This window comes from Myotis nattereri, assembly GCF_964212035.1.
Source record: "Myotis nattereri genome assembly, chromosome: 1".
In the NCBI taxonomy this organism is placed as follows: domain Eukaryota; kingdom Metazoa; phylum Chordata; class Mammalia; order Chiroptera; family Vespertilionidae; genus Myotis; species Myotis nattereri.
The window spans coordinates 2,445,444-2,465,935 of record NC_138075.1 but is presented as its reverse complement, the minus strand read 5'-3'; the positions used below and the strand labels follow the sequence as shown (position 1 = coordinate 2,465,935).

The 20,492-nt window shown below is 43.7% G+C and overlaps 1 protein-coding gene and 1 pseudogene across 7 annotated transcripts in view; one reads left to right on the top strand and one right to left on the bottom strand.

Annotated features, from left to right (window-relative positions):
* The window catches only part of MARK3 (microtubule affinity regulating kinase 3), a 104,833-nt gene that overhangs the window by 25,577 nt on the left and 58,764 nt on the right, over positions 1–20,492 (top strand). For all 6 annotated transcript variants that reach the window (XM_081086018.1, XM_081086017.1, XM_081086016.1 and 3 more), the window contains exon 3: positions 8,924–8,977. In XM_081086018.1, coding sequence (XP_080942144.1) covers positions 8,924–8,977 — 54 coding nt within the window. The remainder of the gene's footprint in view (positions 1–8,923; positions 8,978–20,492) is intronic.
* LOC308515542 (small ribosomal subunit protein eS6-like) lies at positions 4,685–5,227 on the bottom strand (annotated as a pseudogene). Its single transcript has one exon. The product of its transcript is annotated as a small ribosomal subunit protein eS6-like (transcript).

The following is a 20,492-nucleotide window of genomic DNA, read 5'->3' as shown; positions in this document are numbered from 1 at the left end:
AGACAGTTGGTGGTAGTGCATTTAGTACAACCCGGAGGTCAGGACTTTACAGTTCACATGCAGAAAAGGAAAAACCACATAAACACAATTCCTACAAATTGACAATCTCTCAATTACACTATTGTGACTCTTTTAAAAAATATGTAAAATTTACCATTTTAACAATTTTTATGTGTACAGGTCAGTGGCATTAAGTATATTTGCATTGTCGCGCAATTACCATCATTATCTGTCTCCAGAACGGATACAGTTGATCTCATTATTTGCAAATTCCATATTTGCACACTCACCCACTACCTAAAATGTATTTGTGGTCCCCAAATCAGTACCCAGTGCTTTTGCAGTCATTTACGGACGTGCAGAGAGCAGTGAAAAGTTTGAACTGCTGAATGTGCATTCCCTAGTCGAGGTCAACAAGGTGACACTCTGCCTTGTTTCAACTTTCATACTCTAAACAAATGCCCTTTCTGTGGTTTGTTTAGTTCATTTCTTTTTCACATTTTTGTTGATGATTTTGCTGTTTTTTAAAAAAAAATATATATATATATACACACACACACACACACACACATACATACTGGAGGGGGTTCCCTCACAGTCTGGGAGCCCTCAGGGGCAGGAGGTGACCCGGCGATCAGGGGAAGGCAATGCCCCATCACACCTCTGCTGCTGCCACTGCCAGCAGCGCAAGCCTTGGCCGGCCCTGGTTACCTGAGCCTGAGTCTTTATTGAAATATAAAATATCTTAGAAAAGTCTTAAATCGTAAGTGTACAGCTTGATGAAATATCACAAAGTAATCATGTTTGTATCATCCTGATCCAAAATATACCAAGGGCAAAAATATGCTATGACTTGAACCCCAGCAGCCTTCCTTCTGCCTTCTCCTCATCTTTTCACTGTTCTTCCTCCCCAAGGTAACAGCTGTGCTGACTCTAACACCAGAGAGGAGGGTTTCTTTCTAACATTATGCTAATGGAATCATACAGTGTATCATTTGTGTTTGTCTCTTTTACTCCACTTGATGCTTGCGACATTTCTCCATGTTGTGTATTGATAGGCTTTAATTTGAATTTTTATTTTGTAGTCTCCTGTTCTAGTTGTTTGGCTTCGTCTCTGTGCTGTGGACTGAATTGCGTTCCCCAAAACTCGTATGTTAAAGCCTTAACCAGTGTCGCAGTTTTGGAGAATGGGCCTTTGTAGAAGTCATTAGGTTTACCTAATTACAGGTTACTATGGTAGAGCCCTGATCCAGTCGGGTTTGTGTCCTGATAAGAAGAGCCACTAGAGCGCTTGCTTTCTCTCTCCGCCATGTAAGGACACATTGAGAAAGCCGCCGTGTGCAAGCCATGAGGACCATCCTCACCAGGAACTGATCACGCTGGCACCCTGAGCTCAGCGTCCCAGCTTCCCAGACTGTGGGAAATACTTTTCCACTGGGTAAGCTACCTGCTCTGTAGTATCTTTTATGGCTGCCCAGGCTGAGGTATGTGCAGTTCTTCCAGGCTACTGTGTCTTGAAGGTCTTGGGTCTTTTTTTGTCATGCTCTGGCAGTGGTGGTGGGTGCTTTAGCACCTGTTGGGAGCTGTACGGATCTTTTGACCAGTAGTGAATTGACAGGGTTTTTCTCCAGGGGTGTGTGCTATGGGTTTGTTGGGCCCTTTTGGTTTAGGAATGTTGGGGGGAAGCCCTTATCATGCATGAGCTTATTTCTATTTTGTAATTTTCCACTGTGTGTCTGGCATCAGGGTGAATCAGTGGAATTTCCAGAACATCACACAAGTGGCAGGGAGTCTCCTCTTCCTCACGTAGTGAACTCCTTTTTGCTGTGCGCCACTCCTCACCCCACCCCACCCCCGAAAAACCATCTCTACAACCTGGGAATGAGCGGACGCTCTCTCTCCAGTCCCCATCTTCCTGTGAAGTGATGCATCACAGTTGGCTCCTTTTTTGGTGACCTCAAGGGCTGAGCTGTTCTACAGGCCCCAGCTCTGGGCCAAGGTTATTTTGGTAGCTGAGCCATCCCAACAGGGAGCTGAAAGGAAGAGGGGATTAGGAGCTTCCTCCTGAGGCTTCAGTGACACACACACACACACACAAACACACACACACGCACACACTGTTTCACATTGAGGACACTTGCTTTTGATAAAATGACTTCAGTTTGATTTAGTCAAATGCCATATATTTGAGCTCCTGTTTTTGCCTTAGCTATTACTTGAATAGCACTACTTGAAAATGAAAATGTGTAAGAACAGCCCTAACCGGTTTGGCTCAGTGGATAGAGCATCAGCTTGTGGACTGAAGGGTCCCAGGTTCGATTCCAGTCAAGGGCATATACCTTGGTTGCAGGCTCATCACCAGTAGAGGGTGTGCAGGAGGCAGCTGATCGATGTTTCTCTCTCATCAGTGTTTCTAACTCTCAATCCCTCTTCCTTCCTTTCTGTAAAAAATCAATAAAAATATATTTTAAAAAAACGTGTAAGAACAGAATCAGAATAGAATCTTTGGTGGATATTGAAGAGAACCAGAAGAAACCAGTGATCAGAAGTCCAGTCATGGCCCTAGCCAATTTGGCTCAGTGGATAGAGCATTGGCCTGCGGACTGAAGGGTCCCAGGTTCGATTCCTGTCAAGGGCACATGCCTGGGTTGAGGGCTCGATCCCCAGTAGGGGGGCGTGCAGGAGGCAGCCTATCCATGATTCGCTCTCATCATAGATGTTTCTATCTCTCCCTTTCCCTTCCTCTCTGACATCAATTAAAAAAAAAAAATCCAGTCATTGGAAGAAACCAGATCTCAGAAGATCTCTCCCTCCCTTACTGCCTCCCTTTCTCTGTTTCTGAAATCAATAAACATATTCTCAGGTGAGGATTAAAAAAAAAAAAAAGACACATAACAAAATTTACCATCTTAACCATTTTTAAGTGTATATTTCAGTGGAATTAAATACGTTCATAATGTTGCATAATCATCACCATCACCACCATCTTATCTCCAGAACTTTTTTCATCTTGTAAACCTGAAACTCTGTCTTCATTCCCCCTCCCCCCTGCTCCGGGTACCTGCCACCTACTTTCTGTCTCTATGATTTTCAATATTCTAGGTATCTCATATGAGTGGAATCATACTGTATTTGTTCTTTTGGGACTGGCTTATTTCACTTAGCATAATGTCCTCAAGGTCTATTGATGTTATAGCATCTGCCAGAATTTTCTTCCTTTTTAAGGCTGAGTAATATTCCATTGTATGGATAATTCCACATTAGACTTATCCATTTGCTCCTCAAAGGAAACTTGGATGACTTCCACATCCTAGCTATTGTGAATAATGCTAATCATGGGTGTATAAATATTTATTTAACTCCCTGCTTTCAATTCTTTGGGGTTTATAGCCTGAAGTGGAATTGCTGGATCACATGGTAATTGTTTTTAGTTTTTTGAGGAGCTCTGTACAATTTTCTACAATGGCTGTACTATTTTGCATTCTTACCAAAAGTACACGAGTGTTCCATTTGCTGCACATCCTTGCCAAGGCTTATTTTACTGATGGGTTTTTGACAGTTGCCGTCCTGATGTGTGTACAGTGTTATCTGGTAGTTTTTTGTTTTTGTTTGTTTTGTTTTGTTTTTGGTGTAGCGAAGGCGGAAATTTATTGAAGAACAAGTACAGACTCCCACGTGGGGCAGGGAAAGAGTCCCACAGCACAGACTCCCACGTGGGGCAGGGAAAGAGTCCCACAGCACAGACTCCCACGTGGGGCAGGGAAAGAGTCCCCTGCCTGGTAGTTTTGAGTTGCATTTCCCTAATGACAAGCGATGTTGAGCATCTTTTCCAGGTGCTTACTGACCTCTGCATATCTTTACCCATTTTTGAATTGGGTTTGTTTTGTTGTTGAGTTTTAGAAGTTCTGTATATATTGTAGCTATTCATCCCTTATCAGATGTATGATTTGCAAATATTTTCTCCCATTCTGTGGGTTGTCTTTTTACTCTGCTGATACTTTTTTTGTGTGTCTGACCTTATTTATTTGTTACTCTTAGAAAAACCTTACTTTTGATTGGACTCAGATATGGAGGTAAAATCCTTAAGAAGACAGCCTCTGTCTCCTGGCAATCGGTTCCAGGTCTCTCATTGTCTTCCTTCATTCTCCTAACTACATGGCCAGCACATTCTCTGGCCTCTTTCTTTTTTTTTCTTTTTTTAAAATATATTTTAATTGAATTTTAGAGAAGGGAGAGGGAGCGAGAGATAGAAACATCAATGATGAGAGAGAATCATTGATAAGCTGCATCCTGCACATCCCCTACTGGGGATCGAGCCTGCAACCCAGGCATGTGCCCTTGACTGGAATCGAACCTGGGACCCTTCAGTCCACAAGCCAAGGCTCTATCCCAGCCATGGGCAAACTACGGCCCGCGGGCCGGATCCGGCCCGTTTGAAATGAATAAAACTAAAAAAAATAAAAAGACCGTACCCTTTTATGTAATGATGTTTACTTTGAATTTATATTAGTTCACACAAACACTCCATCCATGCTTTTGTTCCAGCCCTCCGGTCCAGTTTAAGAACCCATTGTGGCCCTCGAGTCAAAAAGTTTGCCCACCCCTGCTCTATCCCCTGAGCCAAACCAGCTAGGGCTGGCCTCCTTCTTATTTCTCGTCCATGATGTTTCTTCAGAGCAATATGCTAGTGTTTGTGTTGCAGGACACATGGAGTGACAAGATGCTGAGTCTTGGGTGCTTTGGTCTGAGGTTTTTTACCTTCTTTGTTTAGGGGCTTTCTCACAACATATTGGTGAACATTATCTTCTTTAGAGAGATTGAAAGATTTGCGGCTTCTGCCAACTCTTTTGGGCTTCAGGCGATGAGACAAAGTGGTATCAGTGAGACCAGGAATATCTTTCTTTCCTCTTTTTACAATGACCAGGTTGAGAGCACTGAGATTGCATCTACAGTGCAACCCCAAACAGATTTGCGCCTCCTTTATCCAGTTCTCCAGGAATGTCCTTTCCTCCGTAGCAGGTGGACATGGGTCAAGACACCCTTCTTTATGGATAACCTTGTTGGCAGTTCCCACCACTGTTAAGCCACACAAGCCTTCCACTCTTCACCCAGAATGTCAGCACCAACTTCTGTGCCACACGCTTTTCATAAAAGGTACGGAGTTTGTGTTTATCATCTGCTTCAGTGAGTTTCTGACAGTGGCTAGGAAAAAGATATTCAGCTTCATCCAGAAGTAGCCGACTGCTTCCAAGTGCCGTGATAAAGAGCTGGATGTTGTCTTTTGATGCACAGAATTTAAAATTTTTCATCAAGTTCAATTTGTCTTTTTTTCCTTTTGTTACTTGTACCTTTGGTGTCATAGCCAAGTGATCATTGCCAAATCTAATGTGAAGCTTTTGCCCTGTTTTCTTCTAAGAGTTTGATAGGTGTAGGTCTTACATTTATAATTATTGATCCTCTTTGAGCTAATTTTTGTATATGATGTTAGCTAAGAATCCAATTTCACTCTTTTGCATATAGATGTTTGTTTTTCTCAGCACCATTTCTAGAATATTATTTTGAAATGAATTGTTCAGTTATTTTTGCACTTATCAGTTTATTTGTAATATGGCAAATATCTAGATATAACCCACATTTGGGGTCACCAATAATCTTAAGAGTAGAAAGGGGACTAAAATTTTTTATACCTGTTGACATAGAGACTCTTTGAGCATTTTTTCCAGACTCTGGCTGCAACCCCTTTCTTCACTGGTACTTCTTATTAGGTCTTTTTTCTGAAGGATGCACAGTAGGAAACACAGCCTCACCGATATGTGGCAAGAGCATTTGTTGTCATGGATCTTAGGTGCAAAGCAGAGCTATGTCCCCCAGTTCATGGCAAAGTCTCCCTCTTATGTTTCCTTCTATCATCTTCTGTTGTTACCCCTCTCCCCCATCCTGGATGCCCATAGTTACTAGAAATCCTATATAATAAAAGCCTAATGTGCTAGGTGTCCAGTCGTCCGATTGTCTGTTCAACCAATAAAAGCATAATGTGCTAATGATATACTAAGGCTGTTCAGCCGCTCACTATGATGTGCACTGACCACCAGGAGGCAGACACTCCGACTGGTAGGTTACCTTGCTGCTGGGATCCAGCCGATTGGGACTGAGACAGGCTGGGCACACCCTGGAGCCCTCCCGCAGTCCCTCCCCGGCTGGCCAACCTCCTGTGTCCCTCCCCAGCCCTGATCGTGCACCGGTGGGGTCCCTTGGCCTGGCCTGTACCCTCTCGCAATCCAGGACCCCTCAGGGGATGTTGGAGAACCAGTTTTGGCCTGATCCCGCAGGCCAGACCAAGGGACCCCACTGGTAAATGAATTCATGCACTGGGCCTCTAGTCACTTTATAAAAGAAATGACAAACTGACCAGATGAGGATGCTGGTATAAGTGTACTTAGTCAGTTATCTATATACTAGAGGCCTGGTGCACAAATTTGTGCACGGGTGGGACCCCTTGCCCTGGCTGGTGATCGGGGCAGTTGGGGCTGTCTCGCCCATTCTTGATTGGGGCTGATAGGGGCCAGCTGATGCAGGGGAGGGACTCAGAAGGTTGGCTGGCTGCGAGAGGTTGGCTGTGGGAGTGCACTGACCACTAGGGGGCAGCTCCTGCGTTCAGCATCTATCCCCTGGTGGTCAGTGCACATCATAGTGACCAGTTGACCAGTCATAACAGTCACTTAGGCTTTTATATATCCTTCTCTATAATAAAAGGCTAATATGCAAATTGTCCCCTCGAGAGTTTGACCACTTGCTATGACGTACGCTGACCACTAGGGAGTGGTGCGGAATGAAGGAAGGCCCTGGCCGGTAGCCAGCAGCCAGGGGAAGGAAGGCCCCGGCTGGCAGCCAAAAATCCCTGATGGGCCCTGATCTCCAACCAGGCCTAGGGACCCTACCCATGCCTGAATTTCTTGCACTGGGCCTCTAGTATAGATATAAACGCTTAAGCGACTGTTCGACCATTCATCCAGTAGCTATGATAAGCGGTGACCCCTAGGGGGCACACACTCTGACCAATAGAGGAGGAAGCCCAGTTCCTCGTGGAATCAGCCGTGGGTTAGGTTGCTGCTGGGGCACTGTTGGCCCCGAATCTGCTTCACCCACACCCCAGACCCAGAGATCGGATTTGGCCCAATCCCCGTAGGCCAGCCTGAGGGACCCCACCAGTGCACTAATGAATCTGTGCACCAGGCCTCTAGTTTAAGATAAGAGATGCATAGTAACTAGAAGATGTAGTTGGTGTGTGTGTGTCTGTCTTGGTGCCTTGTTTTTAGACTGCCTGGGGTGTATGCATCCCTTTTGACCCATTTGTTACCTTTGTTTGTTTCATTTGGTTAGTCTACAGATTGGTCTGGAACTACGTAGTCTCTTTTCCTTCTTTAACTGCCTAAAGGGCTTTTCTATTTAAAACACACACACACACACACACACACACACACACACGAAAAAACTATAGTTGGCATCAGTATTAGCTTCAGGTGTACAACATAGTGCAGTGGTTCTCAACCTGTGGGTCGCGACCTCTTTGGCGGTCAAACGACCCTTTCACAGGGGTTGCATAAGACCATTCTGCATATCAGATATTTACATTACGATTCATAACAGTAGCAACATGACAGTTATGAAGTAGCAACGAAAATAATTTTATGGTTGGGTCACAACATGAGGAACTGTATTGAAAGGGCCAGAAGGTTGAGAACCACTGACATAGTGGTTCCACATTACCTTCCCATGTGATTAGCACACTAAGTCTAGTAACCATTTTCCACTGTGCAGTGATCTCCCTGTTATTGACTGTATTCCCCTTAACTTTTTTCACCCATCCCTTCACTTCCTACCCACCTACCCCAGCAACCATCAGTTTGTTCTTTGTTTTTATGAGTCAGGTTTTGTTTATTCACTTGTTTTGATTTTTTTTTTTTAGCTCCACATATGAGTGAAATCATGCAGTATTTGTCTTTCTCCGTTTGACTCATTTCCGCTTAGCATAATACCCTCCAGATCCTATCTGTGCTGTTGCAAATTTCATTCTTTTTTATTGCTGAGTAATACTCCAGTCCCTGTGTGCACACGCACGTGTGTGCATGTGTGTAATCACATCTTCTTTATCCATTCATCTGTTGATGGACATCTAAGTTACTTCCATATTCTGGCTATTGTAAATAGTGCGGCAGTGAGTATAGGGGTGCATAGATTTTCTATCTTTTTAATAAAATGTTTTGCCCTGACTGGGTAGCTCAGTTGGTTAGAGTGTCCTCCTAATGCACCAAGGTTTCAGGTTCAGTCTCCAGTCAGGGCATATAATAGGAATCAGCCAAAGAATGCATAAATAAATGGAACAGCAAGTTGATCTTTCTCACTGTCAAATCAGTTAATAAAATAGTTTAAAAAAATTTTGTTAAGTTTTCATATTCAACAGCAACCTGTTTGTTCATATATCTACTCAGTTCCCACTGTGTGCAAGGCATTCTGGGCTGTATAAACCTATAAAAGCTGTGGTTCCTGCCCTTGCATCGCAGAGTCCGATATAACTATAATGTTAGTAAATAGTGAATAGATTTGCTGCATTGCTGTACATTTTGAGAAGTGTTTTCATTGTGTAATCTCTCTTGTTAATTTTTGGTTTGTGAGATCTTTTTTCCTTGTCTATAGATGTCTTCATTTAAACTGTTATAATAGTACCCTTATTTGTATAAAGTCCCTGTTTTCAATTTTAAGATATTTATAAAAAAATCTTATTACAATGCTAAACTAGGTTTTGAGGTTTGTTTACTTGCTTTTTTAGCATTACTACATGTCTGGGCACTTATAAAAATTACTACCAGTCTGTAAGTACCAACTTCTTAAAACCCATAAATTTTATTAATTTATTTTTTTCTAGGTTGCAATAAAAATAATTGACAAAACTCAGTTGAATCCAACAAGTCTACAAAAGGTAAGATTGGTCCAGTATCCAGTACTTTTTAAATGATTTTCAGTGCTAATTGCCATCTAATTTGCCTCTTAAATACCTCTACTGGTATTTTACTTACTGTGTTTTAGTACAGTAAAGCTTTGTATTCCTCAAAAGAACACAACTTAAATGTAGCATTGTATAAATGTAGTATTAATTGGATTTTTTTCCTTCAGTTGAAGATAATGCTTTTTAATGTTCTTAGTAGCAAACTGAAGGCTGTACTTTTAAATTGAATGTTCTAAATAATGATTAGAATAGAGTTTTTAAAAATAATACAGAACCACATATTTTCATATAATTCATTTTTAGTCAGCATTATACACTGTGTAACTAATACATAGATCTTCAAAGTCAGCATTTTGGCTTTATTAAATTCACATGAGGTCAAATAAAGGAGTGTGGATTAATTCATATAAAAGGAATACTGAATGGTAGTTGGAAAAACATGTCTGTAATACACTGTTGCCATTTGTATCACCTAGTAACCCAGGAGTTCTCAGCCTGGTGCACGTTAGAGTCATCTGGGCCTCTTCAAAGCCCTGATGACTGGCCCACAGGAGAAATTGAATCGTTCGTGTAGGGCCTGGGCGTAGGCATTTCACTGGTGCATTCTGCAAATGATTGATAATCTTTAAAATGAGATCTAGTATTTTTATTGGTTTTTGTTTTTTGTTTTAATTGATTTCAGAGAGGAAGGAAGAGGGAGAGAGAGGTAGAAACATCCATGATGAGAGAGAATCATGGATTGGCCGCCTCCCGCAAGTCCCCCACTGGGGATGGAGCCCACAAACCAGGCATCTGCCCTTGACCGGAATCGAACCCAGGACCCTTCAGTTCGCAGGCCAATGTTCTCTCCACTGAGTTGAACCGGCCAGGGCTATTTTTCATTTTTAAAAGGCTTTTTATATATTGCATTTGATTTCTAGATTTGGCCTAGGGAGGTGGGTGATACAGAGACATTGCACTAGACAACAAGTCCTGAATTTTACTCTTGGCTGTGACAGCCAAATATGTAACTTAACCCTGAGCAGGTCACTTAATTTTCTGGACCTCAGCCTTCTTATCTTTAAAATGGAGATAATTTCATCTTCTCAGGGTGGATTATTAATAAAATAATGGGTATTATGAAAGCTTTGTAAATGGCAAAGCATTGCACGTTTAAGATACTGTAAGTATAATGCTCTGTGTACGTTCCTAACGTATTCCTGATGGTTATTTTCCATTTATGTCATGAGAATTTTTAAGCCTTGTTCATGTGTGAGGTGGGGAGGGAGGTAGACTTTACCTTGCACTAAAAATGGCATTTAAACACGTGGTTCTGAAAGGCATAGTGGGCCTTAAGGATTCTCAAGGTGGCCCTGGAACAGATTCAAAAATTCCAGTCCTTTGTTCTGAAGATGAAATTGTATTTATGTCCTTAAACTTTTATTTCTTTATATAGCTAAGGACTTTTGGTACTAACTAAAACTAAGCATATAAACAAGTTTACTGTGTATTCGTGTTCAGAATTCAAATGATGTTACAAATCTCCCACTGTCCTTGTAGGTAACTGGAATTCTAGCAGTTTTCTATTGAGAATTTAAAATACGTTTTTATTGGTTTTTAGAGAGGGAGAGAGAGAGAAACATCAACTGGTTGCCTTTGGCCCACCCCCCACTGGGGATCGAGCCCTAAACCCAGTCATGTGCCCTGCGAATTGAACCAGTGACCTCTTGGTGTACCGGATGACACTAAACCCCCTGAGCCACACTGGCTAGGGCTCTAGGGGAGAATCCTTCCTCTCTAATAAAAGAGAAACATGGTAATTAGCGTACGACCGCTACCCTTCCCATTGGCTAATCAGGGAGATATGCAAATTAACTGCCAGCCAAGATGGCAGCCGGCAGCCAGGCAGCTTGAAACTAACATGAGGCTTGCTTGCTTCAGTGACGGAAGAAACCAACGTTCCCCGCCTGCCTTGCCTGCCTTGCCGGCCTCTGAGCCTGCAGTTTGAAACGTAACAAATATAGAAGCTAAACAAAACCCCAGAAACCTGCTTTCAGCGAGCTGGGATCTCAGAGCTGGAGTTATACATTGTTTCGACTATAGAACCCAAACAAACCAGATACCTGCTTTCAGCAGCAGAGGCCTCAGAGCTGGAGCCAGAGCTAAAGCTGGCCCAGAATAAAAAAAAAAAAGAAAAAAAGGAGCAGTTGGGAGCTTCAGCCCTCAGCCCCTCACCCAGACTGGCCAGGCAACCCAGTAGGGACCCCCACCCTGAAGAGTGTGTGACCAGCTGCAAACAGCCATCATCCCCTCACCCAGGCTGGCCAGGCACCCCAGTGGGGACCCCCACCCTGATCCAGGACACCCTTCAGGGCAAACCAGTCAGCCCCACCCATGCACCAGGCCTCTGTCCTATATAGTAAAAGGGTAATGTGCCTCCCAGCACCGGGATCAGCGGAGCCGAGAGGCCTCCCGGCACAGGGATCAGCATGACAGGGGGCAGCGCCCAAACCCCCTGATCGCCCTGCGGCTCTGTGTGTGACAGGGGGCAGGGCCACAACCTCCCTATCCGCCCTGCTCTGTTCATGAAAGGGGAAGGCACCCCAACCTCCTGATCAGCCCTGCTCTGTGCCTGATACGGGGGGAGCTCCCCAACCCCCTGATTGCCCTGCAGCTCTGTGTGTGACAGGGTGCGGCGCCCCAACTACCCCCCCCCCACGGGCCCTGCTCTGTGTGTGACAGGGTAGAGCCATAACCTCCCCATCGGCCCTGCCCTGAGTGTGAGAGTGGCGGCGTCCCAACCCCCTGATCGGCCCTGCTCTGTGGGTGATAGAGGGCGGCGCCCCCAACCCCCTGATCCACCCTGCTCTGTGTGTGACAGGGGGCGGTGCCCTAACTCCCCTATCGGCCCTACTCTGTGAGTGACGGGGGTGGGGGGGGGAGCTCCTCAACCCCCTGATGGGCCCTGCTCTGTGCGTGACAGGGGGGAGCTCCCCAACCCCCTGATCGACCCTGCTCTGTGCGTAACAGGGTAAGGAGCCCCAACCCCCCGGATTGGCCCTGCTTTGTGCGAGACGGGGTGGTGCTGCAACCTCCCCATTGACCCTGCTTTGAGTGTGACAGGGGGCGGTGCCCCAACCCCCCAATCGGCCCTACCCTGAGCGTGACTGAGGGTGGCATCACAACCTCCTGATCCGCCCTGCTCTGTGCATGACAGGGGGCGGCGCCCCAACTCCCCAATCGGCCCTGCTCTGAGCCCGACCAGGGGCTGCACCTAGGGATTGGGCCTGCCCTCTGCCACCCAGGAGCAGGCCTAAGCCAGGAGGGCGTTATCTCCCTAGGGGTCCCAGACTGCGAGAGGGCACAGGCCAGGCTGAGGGACCCCCCTTTCCCTTTAGTGCACAAATTTTTGTGCACCGGGCCTCTAGTTTTATCATAATACTTTCTTGAGCTGGTTATAATTTTTCCTCCTTTGTCGCTTGCTTTTTTCATTATTCTTGGCTATAGTTTTTAATTGCCATACTTTTATTATTATTATTATTATTATTATTATTATTATTATTAAAATTACTGTTTGTCCTATCATTATCAGTTTAGTACATGATAAGTTGCCTGGTTAGCCTGATAGTGTGATTATGCAGATTTGCATCACCATTAATTTTGGCACATAAGACTTTGAGATTGTTTGTCATGTAGTTCAAGTATGAGCCATCCACAAAAGACTTATCCGTCCAAGTTAGATAAATTGGTAAGTGTAATGTTTTTGGTTTATAAGGCAGTGTTTTATTTATTTATAAACATTTTTAAATTTATTTCAGAGAGGGAGAGATAGAAACATCAATGATGAGAGAGACTCATTGATCAGCTGCCTTCTGCGCATCCCACACTGGGTACTGATCCTGCAGCCCAAGCATGTGCCCTGACCAGGAATCAAACCATGACCTCTTGGATCATAGGTTGACGTTCAACCACTAAGCCACGCCGGCTGGGCGGGCATTGTTTTAAATCGTGTGTATAAGTTTGTATTCTTTTCTTATAAATTAGAAGCATTCTATATTTCTTTCAAATTCTTCACTGAGTTCATTTTCCATGGAAAATAGTAGGGTGGAGTGGACCTGGCATATTTGACTCCCCCCCCCCCTCGGTTTTTTTTCAGATTCTCACCCTAGGGTGTGTTTATTGATTTGAGAGAGACAGACAGACACAGCATGAGAGAGACACATCGAATGGTTGCCTCTCATATGTGCCCCAACTGGGGACCAAACCCGCAACCTAGGGATGTGCCCTGACTGGGAATCGAATCCAAGACCGTTCAGTGCATGGGACAATGCTCCAACCAACAGAACCACATTGGCCAGGGCACATCTTTGGCCTTTTTTAAAAAATATATTTTTATTGATTTCAGAGAGGAAGGGAGAGGGAGAGAGAAAGAAACATCAATAATGAGAGAGAATCATTGATCGGCTGCCTTCTGCACACCCCACACTGGGGATCGAGCCCGCAACCCAGGCATGTGCCCTGATCAGGAATCAAACTGTGACCTCCTGGTTCACAGCTTGGTGCTCAACCACGGAGCTACGCTGGCTGGGCTCTTTGGCCTTTTAATAGTAGTTCTTTCAGCCTTTTTTCTTCCTCAGTACCAATCACACATCAAGAACAGCTCTCTTATATATATTGATTTTTTACAGAGAGGAAGGGAGAGAGAGATAGTTAGAAACATCGATGAGAGAGAAACATCGATTAGCTGCCTCCTGCACACCCCCTACTGGGGATGTGCCCGCAACCAACCAAGGTACATGCCCCTGATCGGAATCGAACCTGGGACCTTTCAGTCCACAGGCCGACGCTCTATCCACTGAGCCAAACCGGTTTTGGCAACAGCTCTCTTTATATTGTGCTTTTAAGCCCTGGTGCATGGAGCACAGCCTTAGAAGCTAGCAGTCACTTTAAGGAACACTGCCATCAACAATATGTAATTTTTTTATCCTGCCACTACCCGAAAATGTGGACTGGCTTATTAAGGCAGCTTTTGAACACAGGTGTTAAAATTGTGTCAGTTGCAAAGTATTCACAATACTCAGGCTGACACATTGATTTAATAAGTATGAGATTCTAGTAAGAGGTATATTTTTCTCCACTGGAAAATTTTCCCCTTATCACTGTCTTTTAGGGCAACCTTTAAAGATCTCTATAATTTTGTATACATATGATGGTTTTGAAACAGCATGAATAATAAAAAGTCTCCTTCCTGGTTTTGCAAAGTCACTTTTAGCTTTGATTTGGTTATGTGCAGGTAATCTTGCTGGGTCTGGTCCTTATTAAATCTGAATCTATCATTAAGAAGTAAGTAAGGGCTCATTTTTTTAAAGTGTAGCTTACCTTTTTAAAAATACTAGACTTTATTAAGATATGCCAGTATGCTAAGTGTAACCCATCCAAAGTTAAGAACATTCCTTTCCGTGTTGGAGTGGACCGTTGTTAACATGAAGAGAGGGGAGCATAAGTATGGTTAGGAACACAGTGAAGCCGTGCTGAATGGATTCACACCAGGCTTCGACCCGGCCTTGCTGTGACAAGTCACTTACCCTCCCTGGCTCTTAGTTTTTTCATTTGTCAGATGGGAATAATAAAGTACCTCATAGGGCTGTAGTGAGAATTAAATAAATTAACATTCAAAACCCCGTGGAAGAGCTGAGGATAGTATGTGGCACAGGATAAGGACTGTTTGCCATTATTGTGCATCCTGCTGAAAATTAGGTTTTTATTGTCTTGGTTTTGGGGAGTGGGAGATGTTTTTGTTTACAGTTTTCCCCTCACGGGAAATAAGTAAAGCTTAAAATTGAATGGTAGATTCTAACCAGGTCTCTTGTGGGACATGATTGCTGTAGACTACTTCTGATATCCGCTAATATTTTAGCATTTATTATATACTGAGCACTGTTCTAAGTGTATTACCCATATTAACTTGTTGTATTAGTTTGCTCAAGCTGCTATAACAAAATACCATAGACTGGCTGACTTAAACAACAGACATTTATTTGTTTTGCACAGTTGTAGAGGCTGAGAAGTCCCAGATCAGGATGCCAACATGATTGGGTTCTGGTGAGAGTTCTCTTTCTGTTGCGGCCTTCCCACCATGTCTAGGGCTGGGGTTGCACAGCACCAGTGCACGCGAGCATACTCTGGTATCTCTACTATAAGGGCACTGAGCCCATCATGTAGGCCTATCCTCATGGTCTCATCTAAACCTACTCAATTCCCAAATGCTCATCTCCAAATACCATCATCACCTTGTGGGTTAGGGTTTTAACATGTGAATTTGTGGGGAACAAAATACATTCTTTGTATTCATTTGATCTTTCCAGTTTCATGAAGTTGTAAAGTTCTCTTATTCAGGAAATAGATGCCAGGGAGATAAACTAACCCGCCCAAAGTCCCCTAACTGGTAAGTGATGGGTACCCGGGCAGTCATTCTTTGATAGGTATAGTTGACATTGAGTTGACATTGAGTCAAGCATTGATGAATTCTAAATGAAACATGTTTGCCACAGTTCAGACCATAGAGCACTTGTGCTGAGCAGTATCCTGGCATCACTATTGTATATGAATGCATAGGAATTCATTGTCATTACTACTAGAGCCTGTGCCTCCCACGCTCTTGCACATAGGCCTTAAACTTTTTCACAGTAGCTGGTCTGATAGGTCTTTTTTCTTCTTCATACTCTGTTTCTTCAGTATTCTTTTTTTTTTTTTTAGTTTTTTTTTTTTTTAATATATTTTATGATTTTTTACAGAGAGGAAGGGAGAGAGATAGAGTTAGAAACATCGATGAGAGAGAAACATCGATCAGCTGCCTCCTGCACACCTCCTACTGGGGATGTGCCTGCAACCCAGGTACATGCCCTTGACCGGAATCGAACCTGGGACCTTTCAGTCCGCAGGCCGATGCTCTATCCACTGAGCCAAACCGGTTTCGGCTTCTTCAGTATTCTTACCGTGCTGCTTTCCAGTGAGGAGACAGCCTGAGAAGTGGGTGTAGTCCAGCTCTCCGGTCAGTAAGTGATGGAACAAAGATGCAGATATTGGTCTGACTGAAACATGGGCTCTCTTCATCCTATTGTGCCACCTTACTGTAACTAAATTGCCCTCATTCAGGGTTTATAAAATCTTGGATAGGAACTAACCTGAGGTTTTCCTTCGTAGTAGCTATAAAGAAGGTAGTTAAGCCCACCCACCTGGTGTGGCTCAGTGGTTGAGCGTCGACCTATGAACCAGGAGGTCACAGTTGGGTTCCCGGTCAGGGCACATGCCCAGGTTGCGTGTTTTATTCCCAGCAGGGGGCAGCCGATAAATGATTCTCTGTCATCATTGAGTTTCTATATCTCCCTCTCCCTTCCTCTCTGAAGTAAAAAAAAATTTTTTTTAAATAAAGTGGTTAATAGTTTCAAGTTTGGAGGAATATTTTAGGTACTTAAGAGAAGTAGGCCTAGGGGAGGGAGAGAAGAAAGGGGGGGAGTTGAGAGGGAGGAAGATATAGGAGTGTTAAATGGTGATGGAAAGAGACTTGACTTGAGGTGGTGAACACATAATACAGTGTACAGGTGATGTGTTGTGGAATTGTGCACCTGAAACCTGTATAACTTTGTTAACCAGCGTCATTTCAGTAAATTCAATTTAAAAAGAGAGAAGCAGACCTTGTACCCCAAAGACCTTGTACCTTCCCTTCCAAAAATTGCATGAGCCATGCTTTTATGCAGGTGTGTTTATTTATGCACTCATTAATTTAACAAACACTTATTATTACACACCTGCTATATGCCAGGCACTGTTCTAAGCACTGTGGATACAACATTGAACCAAATGGAAGTTTGTGCTTTCATGGAATTGACATCTGGAAAGGGTCCCCAGGCCCAGTACCAGCATGTGTGTGGAGGCCTCCCCACACCAACAAGCAATTTTCCAATGCCAGCCAGGGTGTCTGATAATTCAACTCAATTCTGACCCGATCTACCCGGAAGCAGAATCAGATTTGGCAGGTAAAGGGTTCAGTCCCATAACACTGCCCTCCACCTCAGATGCCTGTGCTTCTACTGACCAACTACAAATTGTTGGTTCGAACGATCCCTTCTGGGCTCACAGAACTCAAGAAATCCTGGTTACCCACTAGGTTACTGATTTATTGCAAAGGATGGTAAAAGATGCGAGACCAGCAGTGCGATGGAAAGATGCATGGGACTGCTGACTCTGAGCCCACGCGGTTTGCAGTAAGTTTTACCTCCGCCTGGAAGGATCTAAATGTTTTCACCAAGAAACAAAGAATGGAAAGACCTTTGCAGCTGTCACTGCAGTGTTGGCACTGGCGTTCTCAGTGTTGGTGCACACGTAGGCTGAGCAGCAGAGGCAGTGGGGGCTACGCAGGCCTGGGGGGTTATGCAAAGCAGTATGGGGCCCTGAACTAGAGGACTGTGAGCTGGAGGTTATGTCGGCCAGGCCAGGAGCCTTGAATGCCTCAGCCCTTCTAAGGAACGTCCATCTGTGGAGTAAAATTGTCAGTGATTCCCTAGCCTTCCTCTGGGTTCACATGACTGAGATTTTGTTGTTCAGTGTTCTTGGTGGCAGAAACTCAAATGTCAACATGCTGTGACACGATGACTTTACTGTAGGATTGACACGGTGAATCCCTGTGTCAGCACTGCAGTAATCAAGTGGTTTCTTAAACTGCAACCATTTAATTAAAAACAAATTTGTAACGTAATGAAATAATTGATTTTTTTAAAAATATATTTTATTGATTTTTTACAGAGAGGAAGGGAGAGAGATAGAGAGCTAGAAACATCGATGAGAGAGAAACATCGATCAGCTGCCTCCTGCACATCCCCCACTGGGGATATGCCCGCAACCCAGGTACATGCCCTTGACCGGAATCGAACCTAGGACCCCTCAGTCCGCAGGCCAACGCTCTATCCACTGAGCCAAACCGGTTTTGGCGAAATAATTGATTTTTTAAGTATATGTTACGGTAGCTGGTTAGTTAGCCAGCTTTAAACACATTAGGAATGCAGGACGCTCCTTACTATGCCATCTTTTCCAGTGTCAGATGCTCTATTTATTAGCTTTTGTTCTTTTCATTTGCTCTAGCATCAGTCTGTCTTTTAGAAACTTATAGAGGTTAAATCTACTACTGCAAACATAGCAAGCTTATTTTGGGTCTTGGTTCAGTCTCCTGAGTAAATACTTCGCTTCTTGGGCCAGCCCCAGGAATAATTGCCTTTAGCATAGGCCTAGTTTATTTCATGCGTATTGTTGATTTTTTTTTCTTACCTGAATTTATTTGATTTGTGTTAATACTGGTTTTCTACCATAATTCCAGTCTATTGGGGTATTTTTAAAATAATGAGTCTTTGTATTAGCTATCACTTCTAGTTCAATGCTGTATAAATTGGACAAGGAAATTCATCAAGTTAAACTATCTGATCAGGCCCTTTAGTGGAGAATACACCCTTTAGTTGATCCTGCTGGCCCAGTAGTAAAGCATTTTTCGAGTAAAGTGCAAGCACCATTCTGCAATCTAGACTTTCAGTAAGAGAGAAAGGGAAATCCCCATGTTTTAAAAAATTTAATCAAAATTATTAAGGACAAAAAAAAAAGAATGAACATTAATTTCAAATCTATGCTAAATATAAAGTAGGTTGCCAAATGATTATTGAAGCATTATTGACTCTGTATGAGCCCCAACCAGGGCCAGAGATTGAACCGTGCTCTTGACCAGGAATTGAACCTTCCAATCCAGCCGTGGGCAAACTACAGCCCGCGGGCTGGATCCGGCCCGTTTGAAATGAATAAAACTAAAAAAAAAAAAAAAAAAAAAAAGACCGTACCCTTTTATGTAATGATGTTTACTTTGAATTTATATTAGTTCACACAAACACTCCATCCATGCTTTTGTTCCAGCCCTCCGGTCCAGTTTAAGAACCCATTGTGGCCCTCGAGTCAAAAAGTTTGCCCACCCCTGTTCCAATCCTTTGGTCCTTGAGTCAACACGCTAACCATTGAGAAAACCAGCCAGGACTAGATTATTTTTATCAGGGTTTTGGTTTCTTTTGCGGAGAAATCCTGCTTACGCCCACTCAGGCTTTTTCCTTTTTAAAGCCGGTGTTTGTTTTGGAGCCACTGTCAGTGCTTAGGGTTCTGTAGCCGTGCGGCCTATTTGGCATCTCAGGGCATCTGAGTTGGGGGTCAGATCAGGGAGCTGAGTAATTTGGAGGCAGAGGACCAGCCCATGCTTTTCATGTGGCCCACGATGGAACTACTTGTGCTACTACCACCGCTGGCTTATGTGGGCACTTTGTTTCAGCCTCCTTAAACCAGCCACTTTGCTTCAGCCTCCTTAAACCAGCCGTTTCCGCCTAGCTGTGCATTAGAATCATTGTGGAATTTCAAAAATCAAAAACAACTTGGGGTGGTGAATACATAATACAGTAGGCAGAGGATGTAGTATAGAATTGTATACTTGAAATTTATATAATTTTATTAACATCACCCGAGTAAATCCCGTTAAAAATAAATAAATTTACCATATAATATTTAAAAAATGTTTCCTTCAAAATCCATCCCCACCCTACCCCCCCAAATCCCCAGAGGTCCTGGCTTGATGGCTCCAGGATGAGTCTGAGGGATCCCCAATGCACAGCCCAGGTGAGAATGGCCCCTAGACTTTCTTTGGTTCCCCTCAAAGTTAGTCATTTCCCTTCCCTTCCTAAAGCTAACCTCCCCCAGTGTCCTAAGTCTTAGACTGCTGCCACTGATGACTGTTTCCTCCTCTCTCTGACTCTCCTGGGAATGACTCCTTACCCAGTAGCTTCACTTCTTTCCTTCCCCTTCCCCATCAGGTGAAGCATAAGTCATTTTCATTGAACAAGTCTATTCATCTTTTCCTGTCTTAATACCTTCCTCTTTTCATGTTGACTTGTAGCAGGCTAACAATTCGGGCCATTAAGAAAAGTGGTTATTAGCCCTGAATATTATTGACAATCTGGCATCTGTATTGGGATCAGTGTGATGGATCTGGTACACTGATAGAAACAGAGTGTGGTAAGTGAAATTGAAGACAAGTCCTTATTGATTATACATATTTGATGTATTGAGACTAAAAATGGATGTATATTTCTTTTTTTTTTAAATATGTATTTTTATTGATTTCAGAGAGGAAGGGAGAGGGAGAGAGAGATAGGAACATCAATGATGAGAGAGAATCATTGATTGGCTGCCTCCTTCATGCCCCACACTGGGGATTGAGCCCACAACCCGAGCATGTCCCCTTGACTGGAATCGAACCCGAGACCCTTCAATCTGCAGGCCGATGCTCCATCCACTGAGCCAAACCAGCTAGGAAAAAATAAATAAATAATGGATGTATATTTCTTCATTGTCAAAAGCAGTAATAGAAATGGAAGAAAACCCAGCTTTGGTGCTGCTCCTGCCTTCTGGGAAACTTTTTAATTTATTGCCA